Source organism: Protomyctophum bolini (genome assembly GCF_963924005.1).
Source record: "Protomyctophum bolini genome assembly, chromosome: 17".
Taxonomy (NCBI): Eukaryota; Metazoa; Chordata; class Actinopteri; order Myctophiformes; family Myctophidae; genus Protomyctophum; species Protomyctophum bolini.
In genome coordinates, this window is record NC_137878.1 from 30,822,243 (window position 1) to 30,842,900 (window position 20,658).

The window sequence follows — 20,658 nt, forward strand, 5'->3', positions numbered from 1 at the left end:
ACGCACACCAGGCAGCACCAGGCAGTCACGCACGCACACACGCACACCAGGCAGTCACGCACGCACACCAGGCAGTCACGAGCGCACACCAGGCAGTCACGAGCGCACAGCAGTCTTGCACGCACACCAGGCAGTCACGCACACACAGAGCACACTTCACGTGGAGTCTTGGCAGTGTTGGTAGAATTTGAATGCGGGGCCCTCCTGCTGACATCTATCCATGATTAATGAGAGAGTCTGGGTTAAGTTTTGGCTCCTTAATGAACACAGTTTGAGAAGTTGAAGAGCCTATCAATATTTGACGTGATCCCTGAATATGTTTTGCATAATTGATGCGCAAATCTAAATTGAATCATAATTGCATCATTGCGGACATTTTGCTTCCTTTCAGTCCCTCCGTTTGTTTCGCCCAGCTATCCATCCTCCACCCCCCAACCCCCCCCCCCCTCCCCCACCTGTCTCGGTCTCTCTCTCTCTCTTTCTCACACACTGTATTTTAGGGGTTCACAACAAATCCAAATTCATGTAGCTAGATATGTTTAATGAAGTTGTTGAAACAAAAAGTGTTTTTGAAATTGAACCGTAGTAATAATAATAATAATAATAATAATAAAACTTCATTTGTATAGCACCTTTCATGACATGAAATGCAGCTCAAAGTGCTTTACAGAGCAATGGAGAATAAAAAAGAAAAGCAAGGCGACGACATTAAAAAACAAGCAGTAATGCAATACAGTGAGGACATGAATAACAAAAAATAAAAGATCAATTAAAAGCAATGTTGTAGAAGTTGGTCTTGAGCTGTGCTTTAAAAATGTCTACAGATGCTGCCTGACGAAGGTACAGTGGGAGCTTGTTCCATGCCGACGGCCCGTAGAAGCAAAAAGCTGCTTCCCCGTATTTTTTTGTTGCCATTTTTTTTGGCAAAGCGAGCAGGCCAGCAGTGGAAGACCTTAGGGGGCGGTTTGGGACATATTTAGGCAGGCAGTCATGTAGGTAGGAATTAAGGTGCGAGACCATTGAGAGCTTTATACACAAGTAAAATAATTTTAAAATCAATCCTAAAAACAGTAGTAGTAGGGGTGGATGACGGCAAATAAGGGCACGCATGGACTGGCACAGATTTGGTTGTGTAACTGAATGAATGAGCCTCTGTCCGATAATCATAAAACCTGTCACTGGCAACCAACAGGTGTTGGAAATGGTCAAAGGTCTAGATCCCTCACAACTTTCAACGTTTAATATTCCTTGTTGGCTTGAATCCCTGAATTGCTGGACTATATCGCTACTCCTATTCTTTTCCTTGTCCTTTATATACCACTCCCATTGATATTTCTCTCTAGACCAATTATACCCCCTCTCGCGAACTGTCTTTCACTCACGCACTCTATCTCTTTCTCTCTCACAGTCACTGACTGACTGACACACACACACACACACACACACACACACACACACACACACACACACACACAGACAGACAGACAGACAGACAGACAGACAGACAGACAGACAGACACCCAGGGTGCCGACAGCCAATCAATGTGATATTGTGGGGTGACTGACACATGGGTTTGATGAACCTGCTGGGCAGTGGATCGCTTCGCTTGCCTCTCTGGACTGACTGACAGCTGTACCCCCCCCCCCCCTCTCCCCCCACGCACACATGCACATGTCATACTCCTTTCCAGTGTCATTTGATATGTGCAGTGTGTAGTAGCCTCGATTGGAAGACAGTGCAATGTCAAGAGTTGCAATCAGCTCGGTAGTATGTGAGAGGGAGTGTTACTGCGAGAGAGAGAGAGAGAGAGAGAGAGAGAGAGAGAGAGAGAGGGGGGGAGGAACCATGTGGCTGGCAGTGGCTCAGGGGTAGAGCGGCCAGTTCGATCCCAGGCTCCCCCACAGTTAGTGTCGAAATGTCCTTGAGCAAGACTCTGAACCCCTAATTGCTCCCGATGTGAAGGTTGGAGCCTTCGTTTGCATTGTTTCCTCCACCATCGGTGTGTGTGTGTGTGTGTGTGTGTGTGTGAATTGGTGAATGTAATGCACAATCTATGTAAAGCGCTCTTCGGATAAAAGCGCTATATAAATGCACTGTTTACCATTCACCATGTCCTTATCAGAAAATACCACACGACAGAGGCTAATTAACCCCCGTCACGAAGTGGATTACCCCACTTGTACCACGGTCACTTACCAACGTTTAATGCTCTCCATGGCCATGGTATAGACTTCATTTATTATATCATGTTGTTGTGTGTGCGTCAGTGCTGTGCCTGGTCTAGACAGCTTTCAGGGAAGCGATAAGATAAACCAAACCTTTATTGATCCCCGGAGGGAAATGTAGGTGTCATCACAGCAGCAGCAACAAGGACAGACACGGAACACACTCCATACTCGGCTATTGGTTATGGTAGCTGTAGATAGACCTTATAGTTGTTTTTAACCTGAGCTCAAGGTTTACCGATTACCCTTTAAATGACAGCCATTCAAAAGCCATGAAGGAATTTTAGAAAGCCTGGCCTTCAGTCGGAAATAAGTCTATATTACGTTTGTAAGGGGGTTGACGCCTTGAGTTATGCATTCAAGGTGAGTGTGTGAGACTCCCTCTGCCGTGTGTGTTTCACTGTTTACTATTTAGCCGTCAGTTTAAAATTGTATTTATGGCGGCGTGGCTGATGGCTTTTGGTGACGTTCTTCAGATGGGACCCAGATGGCATGTGTGGGGACTCGGGGAGAGAGGGCTTTAGTTTATATTTTTGGCTTAGTTTCGCCGTTCAGGCAGAATACATTAGAATATGTTAGAAGATTGATAGATGGATAAGAAATTAGACCCGATTAAGTCTTCGGTCACCTATTGGTGGAAAAGGGGATGGGACTTTTTCAAGCAGATGGGGACGTTTGGTAATGTGTCACAGCTGAGCCTGGGTGGATGCTGGGGAGAGGAGGTGGATGCTGTGAAGATGGATGCTGGGTGGATGCAGGGTAAATGCTATGGAAAGAGGGGGCGGATGCTGTGTGAATGCTATGGGCAGAGGGGGTGGATGCGTAGAGATAGTTGAGTGGAGGTGCTCATGGGACACTGTTGATTATTGCTGATTTAATTTGAGTAAAATTAGGAAAAATGTTTCCATTGTTGTTGGCTGTTGCCCATTCTTACCGGGCCGTATATCTTTGGGAATATGTAATCGTGTCTGTGATTGTATTATGTCTGTGAGCCTGGTGGACGGGGAGGTGTGCATGTTGCACAGAGTTGTGGTTATTAAATATTAACCCTTGTAACGGTAAGAAGACAAGTGTACATGACTTGAATTTCCATTTACTTTTCTGACGATACTCTTGAATCTTTCGAAACAGCACCTGAAAACCACATGTAGTCTCAGTCACCATGGCTCAAAACATTATTGTACCGATCCATTCATTGCGGTAGAGATGTTGGATACTCAAAATGCCACTATTCATTCTCTGAATAAACCTATAAACAGCTGGCCAAATAAGATGTTGGAATTAATTGACTTCAATGTTTCAATCACAGATTGAAATCACAGATTACTTTCAATTAGCCCGCAGTGCTAGTACTAGACTTAAGTATGTACTTGTGTGTGTGTGTGTGTGTGTTTGTGCGTGTGTTCCTAAATCATTTTTATTTCCAAAGAGCTCAAGTTCCTGTGTGTGTGTGTGTGTGTGTGTGTGTGTGTGTGTGTGTGTGTGTGTGTGTGTGTGTGTGTGTGTGTGTGTGTGTGTGTGTGTGTGTGTGTGTGTGTGTGTGTGTGTGTGTGTGTGTGTGTGTGTGTGTGTGTGTGTGTGTGTGTGTGTGTGTGTGTGTGTGTGTGTGCTGTACTGTACTGTACTGTACTGTACTGTACCGTTTGGCGTGTCAGATAAAAGAACAACTCACTGCAGGGTATAATTGTGGCCTCTCTCTCTGCTCCTCTTATGCCTCATTCCTGCAGCTCTGATGACAAAATGTGTCAGATTTTTAAAAAGGGGCCGCAGCATGGCATGTGTGCTGACATGTCTGAATCCGAGAGACTGTCTCGCACGCACACACACACACACACACACACACACACACACACACACACACACACACACAGAGTGTGAGATGTCCCGAGGGCCATCTGGAAGTGGAGTGCAGAACTGCAGTGAGGAACAGCTGGTCTCCAGCCAGCATCCAGAACCTCATCTTCAGGCTATGTCAGAGCCACCAATCAGCGGCTGAAGTCTGTACGTGCATGCGTGCTTACATGTGTGCGGGCGCGCGCTTGTGTGTGTGTGTGTGGGTGTGTGCGCACGCGAGTTAGTGCATGTGGTGTGTCTGCACTGTGTGAGAGTGCCTGTACTTACTGTGTGTGTGTGTGTGTGTGTGTGTGTGCGTGCGCACGTGCGTGCGTGTGTGTCCTTGAAAAAGGGCATATTCTTAAACACCCATGTGAAGTAGTCGAGGTTGTCAAGTTCAAAATTTACCTCAGAGTAGTCAACTGATGTCCTCTGGAGATTTGAGCGAGCGTGTGTGTGCACGGCCGGGAGCACGCATGTCCGTACGTGTGTGTGTGTGTGTGTGTGTGTGATTTGCGACTTTTCCGCGCAGACACTAAATGTAACTGAAAAATGGCCTCCATCTGTTGGCACTGGGAAAAATACAAGAGGACAAATTGAAAAGATTTGGAGGATAAAGCCGTCACTGTGAGTTAGTGTCGCGGGAGGCAGGACGGCTGTTATACAGGCATTTGTTTAAATATTCAGGCTCGCACATGTGAGGTGCTGCATGGGGAATGGCCGGGAGAGAAGAGAGTAGCTGCAGGTAAAATATGCAACTCACTTGACTCACTGATCCAGGTGTGTGTGTGTGTGTGTGTGTGTGTGTGTGCTCTCATCCAAATCTAATTGGAATGTGTGTGCTATCATGTACATGTGGTGTTGCTGTCTCCCGTCCCCCGCAGCTATGCTCGGGCCTCCTGCCACTCTGAAGAGCCCTCATTTGAATGGTAATGGGAGTTTTGCTACAAGTATATGCAAACCAGTGTATTAAAGCGCCTCCGAAATTTCCCCAACTTCTGTAGCCCGCGTACGATTTGCCAAATTAGCTTTCCAGGCCGTTCGTTAATATTTTGACTTTATACTGCTGGGCCTTCCAGGGAAAATCATGTAGTGCATTATCTTGTCACTCGTTGCAGTTCTCTATTGGTTGTTTGCGTGTGTGTGTGTGTGCGTGCGCGTGTGTGAGAGAGAACAGGCAGAGACAGACGTCGAGAGATTCACTAGACTCATCTAAAAGTAAATGCACTGTACTGTACTGTACTGTACTACAATTTTGAGGTGTACTTTACTTATATATAGAACATTATTTCCAATACTCAAGTAAAGATACACTCCACTACATCTCGGATCCAAATATTGTACTTTCACTCCACTAAATGTATTTGAAAACTTTAGTTACTAGTAATTACTTTGTAGATTTTAATTATTAGCGTATTACAAAACATGTAGTAACCACTTCAGCCTTTAGCCAAAGCGCTTTACATAGATTGTGCATTACATTCACCCATTCACACACAAATGCATTCACCGATGGCAGAGGTAACCATGTGAGCCACCAACCTGCACATGGATTCAGAGTCTTGCTCGATAACACTTTGACACTAACTCTGGGGTAGCCCGGGATCGAACCATCTGGCTGTTCTACCGACCACTCTACCCCTTGAGCCACTCCCACCCCCACAATATCATAAAATGTCAATATAGAGGAATTACATTATAAAGTGTTGTGAACTTGTAAAAAAAAAATCTAAATAAATGTTATATTATGGTCAAAAATATTTCTGCCCATATTGCCCAGCAGGTCAATGGCATTCAACTGCAGGCCAGCCCTAGTCTCACCAGACAACTATTCCACAATCTCTGAATGCTATATAGAGTCTGGAACTACACCTCCTGAACAGAGTCATCTGTTTGTCATTTCCGTTCACGAAAATATATTTTAAAATATCTTTACATTTTTTGTTCTTTTTCTGCTAAACAGCAAGCTATAAATGCTTAGATGATTTCGATTTATATTTGGATGAATTTGCGCGAAACGCCGAAACAAATTGGGGAGGAGGCTTCACTTCCGCTTCATCGCTTGCTGATGATAGAGCTTCCGTGCTCCAGACTGTATGACGGAAGCATTTTAAATTTTGAAAAACGGTCTGGCAGTGCGAGACTAGGTCTGGTGAATTCTCGGGTTCGGTCTCAACAGAGAACCCGAATGACTATATGGAAACTTTATAAACTTGGTTAAAGTCTGTAAGTGAGTGTAATCAGATTTTCCCACACTGGACCTCAGGGCCGTCATGGGATTGTGCGCAGTGAGCCTGTTTGTTTGGGCAAGGCAGACCTCTGAGTTATTCTATGCTACGTAGGATGCTAATTGGAAGTAGCATAAGCTGGCTAATGAGTGCTAATTAGGCTAATGAATTAGTTGTGGAGCACGTACGGCAGGCAGCCGTGATGAGAGAGAGAGAGAGAGAGAGGGGTGAAGACAGGAATGAAATGGACACACACACGCACACACACACGCACACACACAGACACACACACACACACTCGTGCGGTGCACACTCACAGGGGTAACAGAGTGTACAGCCACAGGGCAAATAAGTGGGAAGTAGAGGGCTAGAGTTAAGGAGGCAAGGGTACACACACACACACACACACACACACACACACAGTTCAGTCACAGCCCAGTGACTGTTCTGTCTGCTCTCCTATTTATCGCTGTACGCATGTGTGCACACTGCACACGACATTATCATTGTCACACAACCCCCCCCCACACACACACACACACACACACACAGTATGTTGATACACCTCACTCCCCCATTACAACCATCACACGTAAGGAGAATTGATATATGCTCCATTCCAAAGCTCGGTTTATCCTATCCTTCATTGTATGACGTACAGTAAGTGCCGGAAATGGGCGATTATTGGAGTTGTGCGTGATGATGATGATGCGTTTTAATTGTAACCTTGAAGATTGGTTTTTGAACATTTCCCTCAGTCAGTATGTTTATGAATCATGCATTAACCCATTCTGACCTGAGATCAGATTCATACGAGGTTTCCACTGGACACACACTGGGTCTGATGAATCCATTCTGACCTGGGATCAGATTCTAAAAAATGTCAGTCGTTCTTCGATTTTTCTAAAATAGCAGACCTACAAGCTCGTAGCGCGCCACTCGGTGGCGCGCTATGAGCTTGTAGATCTGCTATTTTTCAATAGCTAAAGCATGACATGATGCTAAACACCAAAACGGGTTCCCGGTCAGAATGGGTTAACCAATAACCACAGACCTACTGTGCTTGGACTGCACATCTGCTACTCTGTCAGGCACCAATACAATATATTCCTAATTGTCGACATATCGCCGCTGTTGGGGCAGAAACCTCTCCTCTCCAAACGCCTGCGCCTTTCATTGTTTTATTTATTCAATTATATGTTCTATAGTTTATGACCAGACACTCGGACACCCTGAAGTGATCGCTGGCATTACGGACACCTCCATTGATCTACAATGCATTGATGTAGAATGCGTGTCTGATTGTCTATTCTACCGTACATTGATTTGAAAGTCGTCAAACTATAGCTGATCAGATCATTTTGGAGCGCTACACACCGTCTCCAATGAAGGGGTTTGTGTGTCCCTATGCATGTATGTCCTGTACCGGTATGTGTCTAAGTATGTATGTCTGTTTGAGTACGGACAGCTGCAATACCACTGGGTGATCTAAAGTGGCACTGTTGAGCAGCCTAAAGAGCTACAGTACAGCTGTTGAGCTTCACCCTGACCACTAGCTACAACAATAGCACAGCACACGCGCACACACACACACACACACACACACACACACACACACACACAGCCTGCATCGCTCAGTTCTCACAGGTGTACTTTCTTTTGTAATAATATGGTTATACTTCATATAGTTCCCAAATTTTCAAAATAGCAAAAACACAGAGAATACACAATATACATGCTAGGATACAATGAATTGCTAGGATACAATGAAGTATACAGGGCGTAAGCAGTTAAGTAAGCACTTTGCATGACCCCTCGGAGGATCCATTTTTGCATTCTCTCAGAGCTAAACTAACTGTGTGCGTGTGCGTGTCTCCCAGGTGTGTTCTGAGCTCCGTGTGTGTGTGCATTTGTGGCGTGCGTGCGTCTGGATCGGGTTGAGTTCTGAGCTGTGTGTGTATGTGAGTGTGTGCGTGTAGATTGGGTTGTGTTCTGAGCTCCCAGTGTGTGGTGTTATTTTCAGCTCCTTGCATTGTGCTTGCTAATCCATCCATCCAGCCACAGGGCTACACACACACACACACACACACACTCTGACTGCAGTGCATCTCATCCTGTGATACACACAAACACACACACAAACACATGTGCAGCTACGCACAAGCAACACATTGTATACACTCCAAATTGTGTGAGAAAACACATTTGCACATCTGACACACACACACACACACACACACATGCACACGCGCACACCGCACACCCCACACACACACACACACACACACACACACACACACAGTTACACACACACACAGTTACACACACAAAGGAGAAAGAGAGACAAAGGTGTGAGCGAGAGAGGTAGAGTCAGAGGGAGAGCAAAAGATACTCAGGAAGCTAATGTGACAATAGTCTCATAAAGGCAGTAAATTGGATCTCTTTTCTATTTTGCTCACTGGAAGACACTCAGCCATGGCTGTCGTCACGCTAGAGCTTTGTCCGCGGGGAGGGAGGGACACCAGGCAGGGGCAGGGCGTCCGCTGGGTGCACCTAACGGCACCAAAATACCTGACGGCCCGGCAGGTAATTTGGTAACATTAAAAGTATAGTTGCACCGCTCAGTTCAGGTGCAGGGCTCAGTTCGCACTGCAAGGTTTACCCCCCCACGCCGACATAGCGTATGACAATGCACACTTCTCCAATGTGCTGTTAATTAAACATTCCTAATATGCCCTTTATATTTTATTGCACTCCAAAATGTATTTAAGTTAATCTACTAGGTCCATTGGTGTACATACAGTGTGTTTATCCTGTCCTTCATGCTCTCAGAGGAGCATGCATGCACGCAGTGCCACACAAACACACACACACACACACAATTTACAATTTACAATTTAGGCATTTAGCAGACGCTCTTAATCCAGAGCGACTTACATTAAGCAAGAACAAAAGCATGGGAATACATCACATAAAGACATTTATCATGAAACATGCGTAGCTAAGAAAGTAACAGTGGAATATCTATAATGAAACTATACATATAAGCTATACATCTATACTACTATGCTACACATATGTACTATGACGTGCTATGACTACTAGAATTGCTATCTAAGGGGGTGGGGTAAGTGCTATGGGCCATGATGGAGTCTGAAAAGGTGGGTTTTCAGACTGCGGCGGAAGATTGGGAGTGATGCTGCAGTTCTGACTGCAATGGGAAGTGCATTCCACAGTTTTGGAGCCAGAAGGGAGAAGAGTTTGGGACGTGTGGAGCGTTGTCCCGGCGTTTTTAGTGAGGGTACTTCCAGCTTCCCTGCGTTGGCTGATCTGAGTGAGCGGGAGGGTTTGTAGGGTTCGATCATACTTGCAAGATATGGGGGAGCCATACCTTTGGTTGCTTTGAATGCCAGCATCAGGGTTTTGTATTCTGTGCGGGCAGCGACCGGGAGCCAGTGGAGGGAGCGGAGCAGGGGGGAGACATGTGAGAATTTTGGCTGGTTGAAGACCAAGCGAGCTGCAGCATTTTGGATCAGCTGGAGAGGCTTAAGTGCACATGCTGGTAGGCCAGTAAGGAGGGAGTTACAATAGTCAAGTTTTGACAAGACTGTTGTCTGGATTAGGAGCTGGGCTGATTCCTGGGTGAGGAACGGTCTAATTCGTCGTATGTTATAGAGTGTGAACCTACAGGATCGAGTGACAGCTGTGATGTGAGTTTTGAACGAGAGCTGACTGTCCAGGACAACACCAAGATTCCTGGCTGTTGGGACAGACGTTACCAGGGCGTTGTCTATGGAGATAGTTAGCTCCCGCATAGGGCAGGACTTAGCTGGGAAGAAGAGAAGCTCAGTCTTGTCTGGGTTCAGTTTGAGGTGGTTGGAGGACATCCACTGTGAGATGTCAGCCAGGCATGCGGTGATGCGCTCTTCCACCTGAGTGGCAGAGGGGGGGAAGGATAGAAACAGTTGTGTGTCATCGGCGTAGCAGTGATAGGATATATTGTGAGCAGAGATGATAGTGCCAAGGGATTTAGTGTACAGTGAGAAAAGGAGGGGACCAAGAACCGATCCCTGTGGGACCCCAGTTTGGAGGGTTCGGGGGGATGATAACAGACCTTTCCAGGAAACCTGGTAGGTCCGGTCGGTGAGGTAGGAAGAGAACCACTTTAGTGCCGTTCCACCGATGCCTAGATCCGCTAGGGTGTCTAGGAGCAGCTGGTGGTTCACTGTGTCAAATGCTGCCGATAGGTCTAGGAGGATCAGTACTGCAGAGTGGGAAGCAGCTTGGGCAGCATGTAGTGCTTCTGTGACTGCCAGCAGGGCAGTTTCTGTGGAGTGGGCCTTCTTAAATCCGGACTGGTTGGGATCCAGCAGGTTGTGCTGTGAGAGATGGAGAGAGAGCTGGTTGGAGACAACACGTTCAATGGTTTTAGAAATAAATGAAAGGAGTGATACCGGTCTGTAGTTCTTGACATCTGAGGGGTCAAGAGTTGGTTTCTTGAGGAGTGGTGTTACTCTGGCTGACTTGAGGGCAGATGGGACACAGCCTGAGGTTACTGAGGTGTTGATGATGGAGGTGATGAAGGGGAGCAGATCAGGTGCGATGGTCTGGAAGATTGGAGACGGGACAGGGTCAAGAGGACAGGTGGTAGGTCTAGAGGATGTCACTAATTGTAGAACCTCGTCTGGGGAAAGAGGAGAGAAGGAGGACATGCATGGTATGTTGGGGTTAGTGTTGGTTGAGTCAGATGCCACTTTATGTGGGAGGGGAGGAAAGGAGCTGCTGATATCATCAACCTTCTTCTCGAAGTAGTTGACAAAAACCTCAGCAGTGAGGGATGCAGGTTGAGTGGGGGGAGGGGGTTTAAGGAGGGAGGAGAAGGTGGAGAAGAGCTTCCTGGGGTTAGAAGTACAGGATTGGATTTTGGTGTGGTAGAAAGAGGTTTTAGCAGTGGTTAGTGAGAGGGCGAAGGCAGAGAGGAGTGAGTGAAAGTGGGAAAGGTCATCTGGTAGCTTTGTCTTGTGCCACTTTCTTTCGGCTGCCCTTAGAGGTGTTCGTTCAGATCTGAGAGTTTCAGATAGCCAGGGAGCCGGTGGACATGAGCGAGCTGGCCTGGATGAGAGCGGGCAGTGTTGGTCGAGTTGATACAGAACCCCTAGGATGGCCTCCTTCGATGTGTCTGGATGTCCGGGTCTTTGGATTGGACGCTAGGCTATATTCAGTCAGCCTGTGTGATTTTTCAAAAAACTAAAGAAAGGAAATGGATAGAATAGGTTCGGAGTATTGTGCTCACTTACTGTGTACCAGAGTGCAGGTTACCAGAGCAAGTGCAGAGTCAGACCGTGAGTCAGAGAGTCTGTGAAACTGGGGCCTATATGTAGGCCTGGAGAGACAATTTCTACAAAAGTAGGTGGAGCTAATAGTTCAAATGAGCTGTTGATGGCTCAGTTGATAGCAATCAGTCCTAATGATCTCTTCAGTTTCAGAGATACAGTCTGATTAGTGTGCTAACTAAAAACACAGAAAGAGGACAAAACAGATAGTACAAAAAGAAAGAAAGGAAATGGATAGAATAGTTCAGAGTATTGTGCTCACTTACTGTGTACCAGAGTGCAGGTTACCAGAGCAAGTGCAGAGTCAGACCGTGAGTCACACACACACACACACACACACACACACACACACACACACAGATAATGGCAGTACAAATGGTACAAACTCCACTCACACCTTCATATAATAAGGGCACTAGAAAGTACACAGGCACACACAAAGCTGCGTGCTCGCTCGCACACACACACACACACACACACACACACACAGAGGACATGGAAAACGGCTCTGTGGTGGGTTCCTCATGGCTCAAGGTCGTCCAAACAGAATTGTGGTGTGCTTTTGTTAGAGGAGAAACAAGTCACAGGAGACGCCAGAGAGAGAAAAGACAAGACAAGGTGGAAGTGAAACAGAGTGAGCTGCATGGGCCCGCGGTGACCCTGACCCTGCTGCTAAGTGTTCTAAAGCAGCGAGGGAAGGGGACGAGGTGGACATACAGTATAATGGACTCTTTTGCACTGCGAAGGGTAACCCAGAACCTTCCATTATAGCGGAACTTTCCGGAGCCCGTGAAGTTTCAAATTTCCATTATAACCAGAACCAGGGAGCTAAAACAAAAAACAAAACAAAAAAAACACACTAATTAAAACCCCCAAATAGCTGAACTCATAGGGTTAGCACTACCTCTTCAGCAGGATACTTTTTAGGTTCTCTGACAACCTTATCTGAAACCTATAGCCGTAGCGTATATGGAAACCCATCCAGAACTTGTTATGTGTGTGGCACACGGCACAGCACGGTTCGCTGCTAGCTTATTGTAATGGAGAAGAGCCAACGGTGAGCCTGGGTGACCCTGAGCCTGACCCTGAGATTTTTGAAAAATCGTGAAAATGTGGTGCAATTTTTTTGAATAAATATTCTTTCAGAGCAAACGTTTTTTTTTAACTCAAATCTTTGCTTCAACATATTTTCAGATGGAGGTCGTTACATATATTTTTTGGGGTCCATGACATGAAATATTGAAACGTATGTATTTTAGAACAACATTTAGAAGACAGTTTTCTTTTTAACGTCAGGCCTAAATGGGTGAAATGATTATGTATTGTTCTAGTTGACGACAGCCCATAATAAGACATAGAAGCATTGATGTTTTTCAGTGTGTGGGTGATCACGTCAGCCTTGGAAAAAAGACCAAGTGATGATGTGCCCGAAAGGGTTGCCCACCCCTGCTGTTCTGTGTATATGCTAATCTGAAGAAGCTCGGAGCGCGCAGGCATGTTGCAGGCCTGTTTTGTATTAAATCCTGGCCCTGTTGCTCTACAATTGATATTCACTGTCATGATGTTCATCTGTTGCCTGTAACGAACACACACACACACACACACACACACACACACACACATACACACATACAGTGTCCAGGCAAACAGCTGGTGTAGGAAAATTGGCTTGTATACGGGCAGCTTCTTTCTCTCCATCGCTAGATGACAGAATGTCAATGTGAGTGGCTGCATCTGTTGCCTGCATGCTCATGCTGTGTGTGTGTGTGTGTGTGTGTGTGTGTGTGTGTGTGTGTGTGTGTGTGTGTGTGTGTCCATCCATGTCCTGTAACCTTCATCTCCTATAGAGCTAAATGAGAAATGATTTTCTGCCTCGCCACTCCCTTAACCGTGTGTGTGTGTGTGTGTTTGTATAATATGTACTGTATGTGTATTGTGCGTGTGTGTGTGACATCTCCGTGTCCACATTCCTGCATGTATCTGCGAGAAGCAGCTGGAAAACGAGAGACCGGAGGGCACATGAAAGAAAGTCAGAGAAAGATGATAAAAGGGGGGAGACTTGTCAGGCCTGGGGGAGAGAGGGGGTGTAGAGAGAGAGAGAGAGAGAGAGAGAGAGAGAGAGAGAGAGCATAAATGACTGAAGGTTTAAGCAACCTAGTGTCTGTCTCTTTCATATGGTAAATATCTTAATATCTCCCCTTCCCCATCTGTGTACCTCAAAGACTACACACACACACACCGCCTCACGTGCACAGTGCACACGTCATTACACAGGGACAGATGGGTACTTTAGAGTTTAGACTGTCCTTCCCCGTCACACACGTGTGCACACACACATACACACACACATAAAAACAAACACAGATGTACAGTAGACGTATATGCACACACACACTGCAAACAAAGTCACACAAGGGCTATCGTGCACCTGTGTTCACACACACACACACCCACACACACACGCATACATGTGGACACACAGAGCCAGCTGTGTGGTGGAAGCAGGTGTCACTCTCAGCTCATTACCCCAGGCAGGGTTGATCATTCTGTTTGGAGAGCAATAAGATTCAGCTCACTGGACAGATGGAGGGCTAACCTATACCTGTAGGAGAGAGGAAGGGTGTGTTGTCTGTCCGTGAATTGGACAAGGTGCAGGTGATGTGAAGGCACAAGTAAGCACCAACCTCAGAGACTTTGATACAGGTGTGTGTGTGTGTGTGTGTGTGTGTGTGTGTGTGTGTGTGTGTGTGTGTGTGTGTGTGTGTGTGTGTGTGTGTGTGTGTGTGTGTGTGTGTGTGTGTGTGTGTGTGTGTGTGTGTGTGTGTGTGTGTGTGTGTGTGTGTGTGTGTGTGTGTGTGTGTGTGTGTGTGTGTGTGTGTGTGTGTGTGTGTGTGTGTAAAGAGCTTCCTTGTAAAGAGAGAGGGAAGATGTCACTCTTCACAAGAGTGGAGTATGCATGGGTTCATTTCACTGGGGGAGGATGGAGGGAGGGAGGACAAGAGAGAATTGAAAATAAGTTAAGGGTGAAGGGTTTGTGGCTTAAATGCAAATCAGTCCACAACAAGGTTCAAGGTTGTACTTTATTGTTACATTCTTGTGTACAGGTACATAAGAGTAAAACCTATTTGTGTTTCGGGTTTCGGCTTCCTTCAGACAATGCAGCAGCATAGATGACATCAAACGGCAAACAAAGGGATAGAATAATCAGTTCCAAAAAGAGCAAACAAAGAGTAATAACTATCATAATTATGTGCATGTTTCCCCTGTAATGGCAAAGTTAGGTGAACTTTGTGTGAACAACCTACATCACAGTACGTTTTGTTTCGTATATATACAACAAATTGAAGTTTAGGAAGGTTCAATTCGAGCATAATAGTGTGAGTGTGAGCCAAGGGCGAAGGTGTATGTGTGTGTGTGTGTGTGTGTGGGGGGGGGGGGGTTCCTTTGCCCTGTTTCGCTCTGGTTCGTATCAGTCCGTTGATGAGAGAGGTTGAGAATCACTGAGTGTTAGTGTGATCATGATGAACTCACATGTTCTCTCTGTGTGTCTCGTGCAGGTATGACTACAGGGAGATGCTTCATAACTCCACCTTCTGTCTGGTGCCCCGTGGCAGACGACTGGGCTCCTTCCGATTCCTGGAGGCACTGCAGGTGAGGAGGAGACGCACACACACACACACACACACACACACACACACACACACACACACGCACGCACACGCACACAGTTTTGGGGGAGGGATGATAATTTTCCACAGTAGCAAACTTAAACTTCCGAACTGCTTCCATGCTATGTCCATATAATTCCCTATAGGGTAGGGATAGCGTAGAGGAAAAATAATTTGATGTTCCTATACAAGGCGCTATCCTTTTGGACCAAGTGTTTGACTGTCCTCTGTTGCTGTTTTTCGCATTTCTGTCTGATAAAACATTGAATGTAAGTTGTCAGTCAAAGAAGATAACGCCGAACTGACATGGAATGATCTACAGTTTCTGTCATGTGTTGTGTTGTGCGAGCAGTTCAAAGTCAACACTAAACTTGTTTGACTCCTGCGTGATGTTCCCTGCATAGCAGCCATACATTCTACCCTTTCTCTGCCCTTGACACGGAGCTCACTTTACCTCCCACTTCTCGCCTCACCCGTCTCTCTGATTGCACTGCATTAGTGTGCTGCTGTGGCTCTGTGTCCTCTCCACCTACACACCGCCTACTACTGTCCACAGAGTGCACCTACATGAGTGCACTTAACTACCAGCTTTCACCCCAGCCTCTCTCTGCCAGCCACCACAGACGATACACGATGGAGAGTGGAGAAACTGGAGATCCTCTCCTCTACTCCATGACTGTCAAGAACTCACTTCTCTGCTTTTCTGCACTTTACATGTCTGTCAGACTCATGCTACCCACCTACTTATATTGGAGCGCATGAATGGGGAGAGAGAAAGAGAGAGAGACATTTGCCTTCTCATGAGAAGGCAATCTCTGTATGTGTGTGTGTGTGTGTGTGTGTGTGTGTGTGTGTGTGTGCAAGTGAATGTATAACACTACAGTATGCCAGGCATTGTACGTTTGTTGTTTTTCCACTGCATCGTGTGGGGTCCGGTTGAGAAGCGGAGGCCCTCCCAGTCCCACCTATTGATAGTCTGGAACCAAATGTACAAATGGAATGGAACATTTCTATACGTGACAACAGTGGGGTCCCAGAGATAAATAAAACAATCACACCCGTGAATATCATCATAAATCATCTCATTCTGGCCAATCACAATTTGCGTCCTCACTTTTCCATCCTCACTTTTCTGTCTTCACTTTTCTGTCCTCACTATTTATCCTCAATACGTGCTTTTCTCAGCCAATCAAATCATCTCAATTCCCATGCTCAGCCAATCAAAATCATCGCTATGATTCACACAAACTCACAAATGTGGGCACAGGAGGGGCTTGCGTCCCTCAAAAAAAGAAAATGACAATTTTGACTTTTGGTGTTTTAAACATTCTGTTATAATTTAGCTATTGAAAAATAGCCGATCTACAAGCTCATAGCGCACCACCGAGTGGCGCGCTACGAGCTTGTAGGTCTGCTATTTTTGAAAAATCGTGAAAATATTTATTTCAGAAAACTGGAGGATTTAGAATATTTTTAGTAAATGTTGAGGTCAGGCCTAAATGGGTTAAATGTGGCTTCGTGGCCTAATCCATATCAAACAGGGGGGGGGTACTGTATGAGTACGATGTATGTCAGATGGTGAGAGAGCAGCCTCAGGGAGGGACGGTTGGCACCTTTATGACCTGGGAGTGACAGCACGGTCATTATGTCACACATACGCACATACGCATGCACCAGCTGTTCCCGCAATTTATTTTCTTATCCCTCCATCCGTCTGGCAAAGGTCACCGTTGGCTCCTCTCCTTGTCCCTTTCATCTTTGTACGTCAGCTTACCCCTTATCTTTTCATCTTTATTTTTTCTCATTCCGTGCTTTGCTTTATCGTTCCTTCTATCTGGCCTCTAATAGTCCATACTTAGATAAGCAGTTGGCCACGTGAACCCTGGCACCACCTATCCTGGACGTGTTGCTCACAGAGTCACAATAGGCAAACTAGAAAATTACGGATCTATCCAAGCTTGCAGTGTGTCACAACATTTTGGTATAGAGGGAGAAAAGGAGGGGGGCTAAGCTCAGACCACGGGGATCCCAGTCAATTAAGTACTGTATGTACGGTAGGGTTTAACCCATTCTGACCTGAGATCAGATTCATACGAGGTTTCCACTGGACACACACACTGGTCTGATGAACCCATTCTGACCTGAGATCAGATTCTAAAAAATGTCAGTCGTTCTTCGATTTTTCAAAAATAGCAGACCTACAAGCTCGTAGCGCGCCACTCGGTGGCGCGCTATGAGCTTGTAGATCTGCTATTTTTCAATAGCTAAAGCATAACATAGTGCTAACACCAAAATGGGTGCCCGCCCAGAATGGGTTAAGTGGTTGACACCTTGGCATACACGTATATCAACAGGTGCACATAACTAGATCCTCCAGAAAAAATGCAGGCAAAAATGCTTGCTTAATGCTTATGCAGGCTAGAATCTGCGAATATGCAGCCTAAAATCCTTGATTTTGTGACGAAATATGCAGGTTTTTACGTGATTTCTTGTTGTGAAATTGTGGGAAGTTGTGAAATATGCAAAAATATAGTGGGCTTTATGTGATTTTAGGCAATGAAAAACCGCCTCAACTGGCTCCTTTCTACGCAAAGGAGTATTAGGAATTGATTAAAGGTCAACTTTTACACTCTTTAAAGTTAACCACTTTCAAACTGGTTTACCTGTCTTGGCGCAATTAAAAATATATAGCAGATCTACAAGCACTGTCATAGGGTTTAAGTGGTTAAATTATTAATTAACACTATGGATTTAGCAGGTCACTGTAATGTGTTTCGGTATACTGTGTGTTTTTCATATACAGTTATTACTATACAGTTATGCGCGACTTCACCGCATTTTTATCCCCTGTCCCACATATTGAGACGATGTCCTGCATTTTGATTGGCCCTAGTCTTCAAAAGGCAAACAACCTGGACAGCATAGGCATTTTTTTTGCCTCTCAAACCTGGCTTTTATCCAATGACTGTGAAGAAAGCAGGGCAGGCTGTTATCACTGAGCAATGTTTGATGTCAATCACACTCCACACACGTGGGTCAAGTGCAGGTTAACCTGTCATCGTATTCCTTCATTCAGGGAAAATTGCGAGTCACCACAAAGTCACAACTCTTAAGCTATGCAGGTTTATAGGCAGGTTTATATAATGGAAACTACCATAAAGAAACGGAAATGCAGCTTCAAAGGCTTGGAAACTACTAGTTGTTGTTCTGTTTCGCAGAGGTGGAAAGGGAAAGTGTGAAGCAAGCGACACAACGTTTACTGTTTTTCCTTAGCGTGGGAGTTAGGTCCTGAATTCACGTGGCAAAGGCAAGAGGTGTTCTGATAATAAATGTTACATTGCGATAATAGCAGTAGTTCTTGAACTTCTCTGAAGAAAATGGAAATGAATAAAAACAATTCTAAAGGTTGAAAAAAACAACAACACATGAGCCAACGTTAACAATGTCAGCAGCACTGTCACAGAGAATCTGGTACCTCTCCTCGTCTCCTGCATTATTTGGTTCTATATGTTGACGTTGGTGTGAGGTGATTGCCATGCTGGCCTGGCTCTGGTCAAACCCTTCAAACGCTTCAAAACGTGTCGCTTCGCACCACATTTCGAGTTGATCTGCTATTTCTGTTGCTTTTGTGTGACGATGTTTGATCAATAAGTATACGGCGATAATTTATGAAAACAGTCACAAAAAGTTAAAATGTGGAGATCTCTGCCCGACAGCAACAATATGCTAATGACCTATTCTGAAACCTGAACAGCCTTTGTGCAAACGGGCAGAATAAAAAATGTTTTATTTTTGTAAATTACATATTGTAAAAACGGACTCTCTCAGCATTGGTAATATGTCCCACACAAACACACTATTCTTTGTTCTATATTCAGTATATCTGTATTTTACAATACTGCTCGTATGAATATTTAAATGATAATGAATAATCTTGCCCCTGCGCATCAGAATATCAGGCTCACGGTGTACTTATTTAGAATTCTGTATTTTTAGGGTTTCCCCCACCCATCCCCCCCCCCCCCCCCCCCCGTGTATTATGCATATCTGGATTATATTTGATCTCACTTCTTTTTGATCTCCGTGTCAAGCTGTGTTTTATGTGCTGGTGGTGTGGGTACACGCATGCGTCTCAAGGGAACGCCGTGAAGGAATACATTCATAATTGGCAAGTGTGTAACGAGGTTTACGAAGGTGTTCTCCTCAACAGAACTAGGTTAGATGTGGCCTCCCAGCTCTGTGTGACTGTGTGTCAAACTGCTGTCGTGGAATTGTGGATCAGTCGGTAATTGACGAGGCAACAGGAGTCAAGGCAATATTCTAGGTGGTGGTGGTTATGCTTTTAATTAGAGATGTCCCGATACTGTATTGGAAAAGTATCGTTATTTGTCATATCGGTATCTGCGAATATGCCAGTCTAACCACAAGGGGTAAGGGGTTGACACTATGGCAGGTAAATAAAATGTTGGGGCATGTGGAGTTTGCTTTCAAGTTGCCCAAACAAAGTACACAATGTACTTTAATTAAATGATGGTAAAATATTAAGGTTAGATATAAGCAACCATCATAACAGTATAGTACAAGGAATATTTCTTTTTTAAATTTCTGCACTGCAAATCATCACTGACAATCTTTTTATCTCCTTTTTTATTTATTTTTATTTGTAAATGAATGCCCTGCTTTGTCATAACAACAGTGTCGCACAAACGTAGCAAATTGCCCATCTACAAGCTTATATAGATGGGCTACTTCTGCTATTTAGGAAACATTTTGAAAGTTCAACATGTTAATACTGAACATGAAATCAACTGAAGATTGTGACTAAATAATAATAAAGTGTGTGTGTGTGTGTGTGTGTGTGTGTGTGTGTGTGTGTGTGTGTGTGTGTGTGTGTGTGTGTGTGTGTGTGTGTGTGTGTGTGTGTGTGTGTGTGTGTGTGTGTGTGTGTGTGTAGGCTGCCTGTGTGCCTGTGATGCTGAGTAATGGCTGGGAGCTGCCCTTCTCTGAGATCATCGACTGGAACACGGCCGCTGTCATCGGAGACGAGAGACTGCTGCTCCAGGTAATACAGGCCACGTGCACACACACACACACACACACACACACACACACACACACACACACAGTGCACAACTCCAAGGGGCATCGAAAGGGAACAATTTAAATGTGTTGCTATCAAAGAAATTACTCTACTTTTGTTGACTTTGAGTGTTTTTGTTCATGGTTTTACATGGCTGCGAATTATTTTAGTAAAATCTTAAAAGAGGAAAGATATCCTTTTAACGGCTGTGTATACTATAACTGTACTAGTTATATCACTCAAATTATATCTGACAAATGACAAATGACAAGACTGCCAATCCCACGTTT

General features: G+C 45.1%; 1 protein-coding gene across 1 annotated transcript in view; it reads left to right on the forward strand.

Annotated features, from left to right (window-relative positions):
• Positions 1-20,658, forward strand: part of ext1b (exostosin glycosyltransferase 1b) — a 143,086-nt gene that overhangs the window by 80,684 nt on the left and 41,744 nt on the right. The window contains exons 2-3 of the mRNA XM_080787717.1: positions 15,178-15,271; positions 20,243-20,350. Coding sequence (XP_080643843.1) covers positions 15,178-15,271; positions 20,243-20,350 — 202 coding nt within the window. The remainder of the gene's footprint in view (positions 1-15,177; positions 15,272-20,242; positions 20,351-20,658) is intronic.